We start from the raw sequence: 9,569 nt of genomic DNA, 5'->3' as shown, positions 1-9,569 counted from the left end.
CTCAGGCCGGATCGAATTCATTCAGGAATGCATTTTCTTTTCTTTTAGCTAGAGTATTGTTCTTCATCAGTACTGATGGTGGTCGATCAAGCTATTCTATTAAGAAGTAGGAATCCGCTTCTCCATCCCCTTCCCACAAGACCGCTTATTCTGCTCTCTCTTATATAAGTTCATTTCTGATTCACTTATTCCCATTCGTTCCGAGTCGCCCCACATTGACATTGGGCAGAAGACTTTCTTCTTATTTCTTTGCAAGCATTACGGAAGATTCGTTAGCTAATTCAATTCATCCTACCTCTGGGCACTTTACTGGGTCACATCACAGCCTTCCTGCGGGTGAGAGAAGAGTTCCTGTGCCAAGCCTAAGAGGCTTAGACCGCTACCTCCCTTCGACTATCATTATTCCCCCATTCACTGATTCTCTAGCACCGTCGTCTTCCTAGGCTAAAAGCCCTTACTCCTCCAACACCTAAATCGCTGGCACTTTGGATCTATCCTAAAAGAAAGAATTGACTTACCTTGCTTTGCTGCTTTGATTAGGACTTTGCTTCTCTAAAGAGATTTTCCCGGTGAGAACTCCCTTCTAGTAGCAATTCCGAAGCGGAAATAGCTACGGTTATTGCCATTCTTGCTTCTCCTGTTCTTCTTCTATCTAAGGACAAGGCGGAAGGTAGACATACTTATAGGCTTCTTTCTTCCTTCTAGTCGAGGTGAAAGCTTTCAAAGAGCTGAGTCGTACCCAAACTCTATCGAGTCAGCAAGTAAACTACCTCGCTGAACTAGCTTTAGACTAGGCTAATGAGTACGCAACTGAAGAGACAGCGCTAAGAGTGATGGCTTTTCTTTATATTGATTGAGACCTAGCCTCGGGGCACTTACTTTATTAGAGTAGGGAACCCGGTTCAAGCAGAGTGCAAGTGCCACGCTAATCCTAGTCCAAGCCAAAAGGCTACGCATGAAACTAAAAGCTACGCCTTTAAGCCACGCCATTATAGCAATCCTTGTGAACAGCTGGTTCACTGTAGGCTGTATTTTAGTTAGATGGGTCCGTTGGTATTCTATTATAAGTTCTTTTCTATTTGATTTTCTTTCTTCTCCCTTTGTTCTGTGAGAAACTTTCTCTAATTCACTCCATCCCTCATCTACTACTCGTGCGTACAATGATTTTTGTGGAGGATTGATAGCACTCAGTTCTCCTCCTTGAAAGTGGGTTGATACCTTGTTGTCGCTCTTCTCTCTTTCCTGTGCGCGCTACCTATAATAGAATAAGGAATTGATTTCTTTCTTTTGTGAAGCTGTCTCTTGTTTAGCGAAAGTCTTCTTTTGCTGTCTATGGATCTTTCTTCTCTTGCAAGAGCCGATTTGTTCACAGACGATTCTTTTCTTAAACTTACTTAGATTCGAGCTATGCCCTGAGTGAGGTATAAAGGTTTAAAACCGTTAGCAAGGCTAGGCTACTTCCCGCTACTGTTCTTGTTCGAGAACAATGGAAAGCCCGTATTATGTATGGTTATTTCGGAGGTAACTTAAAATCCTAAAGTGGCACGAACTTGCTTTTGTCTTCTATTCCTTCGACACCTTTCCATGGGGAATTGAATTACTAGTTTGGATAGGCGAGGCTGCTAGTCCAGCGCTTGTGAGGGTTCGGGGCTTTATTCACGGGATAGGCTATCAATTCGATTCCGTAGTTCGAAACATTTCCTTTGCTGTAGCAAGGAAGTCAATTGTCCGAGGTAAACTAAACAGCTTCCTATATATCATCCAGCCTTATTCAAATAGGGGCAGCCATGTTCAAAAACACCATTCTCTATCCAAACCGGGAAGGAGGAGGACGAAGCTTTTCTTTTAGTGTAGTTGTACAAAGCGATACAATGCGAGAATTCGATTTGCCTTAGAAGAGGCGGAAATCAAGTTAGTTGTACTAGATGGAAGCCATTTCAAAGCCAATTCACAAGCAAGTGAGGAATGGTTTTGAGGGGCTTTATTTAGCTGTATGTTACGAAGCGTAGGATCTACCATTCAACAACTAGAGCGGTCCTCTCGGAAGGATGTTGACCCCGTCACTGATGCTCTTGGCTTTCACGTGTCACTGATTTAGCTTCCTTCCGATTGGGTCAGTGTGAAGCATTGGCTTTCTGCCTTAAGCTCGCCTGTGAAGCTGGTGTTTAGTGGACTCTCCCAAGTCAGTTTCGAATCTGGATGACCTACTGTTTTGACTAGGTTACAGCTGGATCGGTTAGTTCTGGGATAATTGATGCCTTCCAGACATCCGCATTCCAGAAGTACAGCTTTTGTTATGTGGTTCTTATTCCTTCTTACTGGAGCTAGACTCAATGGCTTACAGATACAGGGCGGGACTCAATGGTTTTCACTTGCCTTACCCCCCTTCCCTGACTGGGCCTGCTATTAACGTCGGCTTCAAAGACGAGTGTCTTCCCTGCTCCCGGGATTCTCTATTCCCGCGTTTTCGTTTGAAGTAAATTCTGGAACGGGCAGAGTCCCAACGTCAAACTTTCTGATGGCCCGGAGATTCAAGTCAATAGCTTGCATAATATCCATATCCATTGCTAGCTGGATTGAGAAGAGTGCTTTTCCGGCCACCTAGGCTCAAAAGCCTAGAGGGATGCTTGGACCTACTTATTATATGGACCTCTTCCCTATCCCCTTCCTGCGGGTCCTTCCGCCTGGCTTGAAAAAGAAGGAGACTTCTAGACTTGCTCACACTTGGTTAAGGAAACTGGCAGCCAGGCAACTCTAACTCGCTCTCTGTCTGGCAGGAGTAAGGTCTTAAGATAGGAAAGCATTAGCTATGGCTATTATCCTTGGGACCTTAATTTATGCTTTTGGTAGCGATGCTTCAACTAACTCTCCTGGAATGACTATGGAAGAGAGGGGGCACGAGAACTGAAAGGGACGAAAGAGTCACTTTATAATACGGGACAGGAACTGCTATTATAGAGAAATCTTACCCAGAGACTGAAATAGGATCTTCAAGTTCTGATTCCATCATCACCTGCTTGCCTTGGAACTGATGTAAAGGCGCCAGCTGACCAGAGGAGAGTGATTTAAAAAGGGCATAAGCTAGGACACCTGTGAACTCGGAGAGCTTTTAAGCATACCTTGCCTGGAATCTGCCCTAGGCTAACCACTTTTCTCTCTTATGACTTTTTTTTATAGATGATATGCTATTTTTGCAGCAAGAAGCGCCCCAAGCGGAACCGTTACGACAAGTTCGCTTAGGGTGTTTTTAGTGTAGGAGTACAACAATCGGCCTATAGACTACCTTACCTGCCTACTTCTTAAGCGCTTTAAGGTTAAGGCAAATGCTTATCTAAATATTTCTAATTAGCCTCATCGTCGTTGGTCCTTCGTTCACTCCCGTTTCCAAGAAAACGTCATTCGACTTGCATGTGTGAAGCATATAGCCCAACTAGCATGATTGAGCCCTGCAGTGGTAGAACCTGGTCTTTGCACTCATTTACGCACACAAATAACATATATATCTTAATAGAGTAATTTCTTGATATGGAATGCAATCTAGATGAAACTGATAGATTAGACGGAAGAGCTGACTGAAGACATTGAATTCGAGATGCAAATGGAATAGGAATTTACCCACCCAATTTGGATAAAAGGTGGACAAATTCATAGCTGCCGCAGGTTAGACCATGTCGCCTAACCTCTCTTATGACATCCTCATGAATAAACACTAAATCTCATCCTTTGTTGTCAATTTCTGCCTTATATTGCGAAGAAGCATGAATTATTTTTTAAGTCTAACCTGCTGTACTAGTTCAGGTATAACCAGGTATGGAGTAAGATGATGATAAAAGGACTTCTAGCTCTGAAACTGAGTCGCCGTGAGCGCATCTTCCTAAGGGTACTACGAAGGCAAAAGTAATTGCGGACTAACTGCGGCAGCTTGCCATCATACTAAATGAAAGTTTTTTGATTAACAAGGGAATTGCCAAACCATTCTAAGTGAACTTACTTAACGAATTCAAGCTTCTTCGCAATATCAGGTTGGGATAGTAAAGGAAATCCTTTATCATAAGTTGTTCAATCTCGCTCAAGGAGAGAAAAAGTGGTAGTTGCGCTCTTTCTACATTCGTACTTAAGGTAGAAGGCTTTCTCGGCTTATGCAACGTGACTTCAAGGGCTGTATCCCAAGCAAGTGTAGTCAGGGATAGGGACGATATCCCCAATCTGAGTATTTGGGGGGTATCAGACTACATTCCAGAATAGGTGGTTTAGCCAAAGATAGGTGTTCAGTAAGTCTTTACTTCCTTTCTTCATTTTTAGAGCTAGAACTTTTTTTGAATTTCTCTTTCTTTTATATAAGCCCTTTCCTTAAGGTGATTTTGGAATTGTGTCCACTGCAGTACTCTAACTCTCTTATAGTTTACTACATTACATGAAATGTAGTTCATGATTTTCCCTTCACTCTCTTTAGCATTTTGGTTTAACACCACGCAGGCAGCTGGTACCCTCCCAGCTTCTTCATCAGGTAACCTGCCAATTCAACACATTGTCAGCGGCATTTTGCCTGTAAAAATTCATTAATGAATCAGTATCTCCTTTACTTGAACACGGGTTTCGACTTCTCCTCCGGAGGACCGGTGGGTGTAGCTCGCTTCGCTTACCACCTTCGTCTTTCGCTTTGTTTGATATGCTTAGACTTCATCAATGTCCTTACTGCCTTTCACGCTTTTCAGGACCTCGATCCAAGCCCTTTACTAGGTTGGGCTCCATTCAGCATGGATGGATAGATGCCATACGGCCGTTAGCTATTAAGTATTTCGTATATAGCAGGACTGTTACCCTCCTCCCAAAAGCATTCCGGCATCTGTGTTATTCCTGGTCTCACCTCTCACCCTGTGAAGCAAAGCTTGTTAAGGAAGGCGGCAAGGGGGAAAGAAATGGAATTTATAGGGAACCGTAGCCAAGTGGCTAAGGCATGAGTCTGCAAAACTTCTATTCGTCGGTTCGAATCCGCCCGGTTCCTACACTACAGCGCCGCGCCATTCCACCCATCATTTTTTTACATGGTTAGTGGATAGAACGGGGCCGGAGCTTGCTCCTTCGTACTAGTGTAGTGGCTTAGCTGCCCTAGTTTCCCTTCCTTACCGGTATTCCTTAGCAAAAGCACTAAGTAAGCCCTCAAAGGCCTTCACGGGCTAAAGAGGAGGATTCCGGACAGGGGAATTGACTTGCAAACTGTGGCTACGCACCTAAGAGCGGAAATGCCGACAACAGCCCCTTCTTAGTCAATGGGGCTAAGAAGGGGGTAGGAGCTTCACCTGGCGAAACCCCATGCTTTGAGAGTTCCTTTCTGCCAGCACTTTCTTTCTCTACCCGGGAGTCACTTCATCAGTACCTGGGGCTACGGTCCCAGGATGCCAAAGGTATGATCCATACATGGAAAGTGTCAACTTTGACTCACAAGCGCCACCCTCACCGGGTAAATCCGGAGAAGGGCAACCGCTTCTGTAGGTAACGACTCAAATTAAGATTTTCATTTATAGAGTCGTGAACCAACGAGTCTTTAAGTAAGTGGGCGTTAAGCGTAACGAGCTTACATTACAGGAGGTAGAAAATCTTTGCCGTTAGTCTTTTAGAAAGAAATATTCAAGCTAGGCTAGTAAGAGAAGGAATACAGGTAAGAAGTCGAGAAGTCAACTAACTTCTAGTGCTTTCCACACCCCGCCCCTTAGAGGGAAATTTACCTGTGAATGCGGTGCGGGCCACTGCTCTCCCTTTCACTCGAAACAAGAGTTCCATGCCAAGCATAAAGATTGAATCAATAGGACCGTATTCTAATCCTAGAAATGCCAGAACTCTCTTTCTGAATGTCTCGACTTTCTTTCTCAAAAAACCGGACAGGGGTGCGGAAATAGCAAGAATAAAATGAATAGGCTCTTGTCAATAGGTTGTTTGGCAGCTTTACGCGAATCCACACTAGCTAACTTTACACAGAAGGACCACCACCATTGATACATTGATAGTGGATTAAGTGGCATTGTATATTTATGCCCAAGTGCGGAGAAACTTAAGTAAGGGTATCCTATTGCCGGCTACCATAGTTTTTTGGGAAGAAGCCCATGTCTGGAGCTATGCCACTTTATAATCATTAATATTCGCGGACACAACCACCAGAAGCCATATCTTTCGAAGGAAATGAAACGGAGAATGATATATAAATATGAAGTAAAGAAATATAGAATTAGAAAAAGCGGTATGGTATAAAGGCTTACGACCTGGAGATTCTTAGCTTTTTAGACACAATCTATGTTACTAGCTATTCAGTGGATTCCTAGCCCTTGACTCATGGTAGAGAACACCTATTGGCTCGCTTTCTTTCTCTTTATGTGGGGACGAGAACAAACTGACTATAAATCCGCGGAATCCACTACCTGCCCCTGCTTCTTGGTCACCAGAATCCACTGTCTCTACCTGTGCTCTAGCTTCGGGTTCACCTAGGTGGGAAACTAGCTCTCTTTATGTGTAGATATGGCTGGTGAAACTGTTGGACGAACAGGACTCGTCTTTAATTCGGGCTTTCTACATACCACAGGGATTCTAGAAGTGTACTCTGATTTAAACGACCTGGTATCTTGATTGCTGCTATTTTGATTTACCCCGAGCCGGTTCCGGGGCCAGCGTCTATTAAGAAGGGGATAGCCGGCTTATTTCGCTCCTAAATACATTTAATTTAGCCTTTCTCCAGAACTACTTTGAATACCGATCCTTCCCAAATCAAATGCAACTGATTAAAGAGCAGCAGCTCACTCGGTCGTAGGGAAAAGACTAATATATTAGTCATTCATCGCCTTGAGCGGAGCCTGGTCTGGGATCGAGCCCTTCTGCCCTTCCTAAGGATCATATTACCGTGTTGGCTAAACTAGCTTTCTGGCTTTGAGCTGGAACAAGGTATGATCCAACAGAAGGGCAGAGCCCGTTTCCGATGTGAGATAGAATACCTGGGGATCACTAAATAAAGCGTTCGCCTCTATCGCCTACTTACTCGGGGATTCCGTCTTAGATCTCCCGATCCGCCCCTGCGAGTGCTGGGACTTTATCTTTTTTTCCTTCTAACTATGGGCAGGTTTTCAGCTCATTCCTTTGATGAGTCTGAGACAACTCCATCTCTTCCAATCAAATAGAGTACATCAGAGATTGTGACCTTTTTGCTTAAACGAGGTAGCCATACCTAACCTACTAAGGGTTAATCAAATAAATAGCGGAAGTGAAGCCCTTAATGCAAGCACTAAGTAAGAAACCTACCTTTCCTCAACTCTTGGGCTTGAGGCTTCTTTTCAAGCTGAATAGAAATGGAAGAAGAAGACAGCTGGTAGCGCAGGTTGGATCAACGCGTAGATTCCAGCTGTCCTTGTTGAATGATCGAGTAGCTTCGACTTCACGAAATTGGGTGGGTGAATGTTCAGTCTATCTGAGTATAAGATCGAAAAGAATGAATGCATTGATTGCATTTCAAGTGAGATGTCCAAGAGAAAGGGAACGAGGGGAAGAAGCGACGAAGAAAAGAAGTGAATGAAAAAGCATGGCATGACGAGAATGGAGAAATTCGAGATGTTAGAAAGTGCAAAATCTATAATAGAAAAAATCCGAGAGGATTACCTCGTTGTTCTTTGTCTCATAATAATTATTCAGCTTCTGATCTTCCTATACTATTACTTTGACCAATCTAACAAATTGGCTTTAGAATTAATAAAAAACGAAGATGTCAAATCTATCAAAATCGGTATGTCAGGTTTCGAAATTCAAAAGAAATGAGAACAAGCATGGCATGACGAGAATGGAGAAATTCGAGATGTTAGAAGGTGCAAAATCAATGGGTGCCGGAGCTGCTACAATTGCTTCAGTGGGAGCTGCTGTAGGTATCGGAAACGTATTCAGTTCATTAATTCATTCCGTGGCAAGAAATCCATCATTGGCAAAACAGTTATTCGGATATGCAATCCTGGGCTTTGCTCTAACCGAGGCTATTGCCTTGTTCGCATTAATGATGGCCATTCTGATTCTCTTTGTTTTCTAAGTTTATCCTTTTGAAAGGTGTAGTCTCTCCTACCTGAGGAAGAGGACGAGGCCACCCCCTTTCTTATTATTAGGGGTGTGGGAAAGGAGAGAGAGAATGCGGGCTCCTTTCACTTGAGTGAATTCTTTTCTTCTTTCCTTTACTACGATACAACAAATGAATTGAGTCAAATGAATGTACAATATTCACTCAGAAGCGGCAACTGCTTTCGCTTCTTCAATAGTTTAGGGCGGGGTCAATTATGGGGCAGAAAGGTTCTCAGTAGAGCTTTTTCGGTACTCAGAACATTCTCAGTCGTCAGTCGCGGTCATTCTTTCCTCCCGAGTCCCAGGATGTCACTTATAGTATCCTTTCCCTGAGCTATTTCATATCCTCATCCCTCTAAGACACTTCCGGAAGAAAGAACCCAGCTTACCAAACGAGCGAAGCGTAGGTCATAAAGCAGCTTTCCAGTTACAATCACCTTCATAACCTAAAATGAAAAGACCCGGGGAAAATGGTATGTTTTGACAGAAGTTATCTCTGTTACAAACTTTAGGATGCTGAGCTAGCTACCAGATGATCAGCCAGCATGCATTAATAGAATAGATTGTCTCCTTGCAAGCGAGCGATTTAGTGAGCATATAAGCTCTACTGATAACATCTGTGCCATTCATGCCAACTCGAACGACTACTCACCGGGAGAGTCAAGATTGCATGGGATTTTACATGCAGGTAAGATCTCCGGACAGCTGACTCTTATCCTGGGAGTGAAATTCTCACTCACTCTATCCCACTACTTCCTTCCCTAGCTCGACTTATAGGGATAAGGAAGTGAACGCTGAAAGGAAGCCAGGGGACTCCTACCTAAAGCGAGTCGACTCTCTGGCACTGGCCACTAGGTCATCGACAGAAAGACTTCCTAGTTCATCCTCTACTTCGACCAGCCTCACTGGCCATCGATCCAGCTCAGCGTGAAGAGGTGCAACCCTTGTATTGATCGGATCCTCCCCCCCTACTAAGCAAAGTGGACAGCCGGAGAGATGCTTTGGTTGATTTCCTCAATTATTGATGAACCTTGGACAGCTTTCTCTGAAAGCACCGAGGAAACATCTCTGTGGGATTTGGCGATCGAGGATAAGTATAAGTAAGGCCTTTATGCGGTCCAGAACAGATCGAGCAGGGGCAAGTAAGGCATCATGCTTTCCCGGGGAGATCCTTTCAATATATATAATAATAGTGAAGCTTCTCGCGCATTCGTGCTTGCTGTGAAAGTGATATTCGTAATCAAGAGATGGGGCTGCCTACAACACTAAGAAGCAATGGGGACAAAGGCCTCGAATCCTGTCTTTGACGGTGATCATAGCGCTGGAAAAGTAATCGAATGTTTTCATCTTCTATTTGACTTACTACGGGCATCACATGATTACCATAGTATATGGAGATCTCAGTCAGCTCCCCCACCACCAGCGACAACTAAGGCTTCACCCGCAATCGAGTTCTCGGTCTTACCTAGCGTAAAAGAGAATCGAAT

The 9,569-nt window shown here is 43.9% G+C and overlaps 1 protein-coding gene across 1 annotated transcript; it reads left to right on the top strand.

The window, feature by feature from the left end:
* Positions 7,424 to 8,170, top strand: LOC107648304 (ATP synthase subunit 9, mitochondrial). The gene has a single exon (XM_016352228.2). It carries the CDS (start codon positions 7,742 to 7,744, stop codon positions 8,054 to 8,056), a length of 315 nt encoding a protein of 104 aa, XP_016207714.1. The 5' UTR covers positions 7,424 to 7,741; the 3' UTR covers positions 8,057 to 8,170.

Source organism: Arachis ipaensis, chromosome B06 (genome assembly GCF_000816755.2).
Source record: "Arachis ipaensis cultivar K30076 chromosome B06, Araip1.1, whole genome shotgun sequence".
Taxonomy (NCBI): Eukaryota; Viridiplantae; Streptophyta; class Magnoliopsida; order Fabales; family Fabaceae; genus Arachis; species Arachis ipaensis.
Note: the sequence above shows the minus strand (reverse complement) of the source record. Positions and strands in the feature narration are given on the sequence as shown.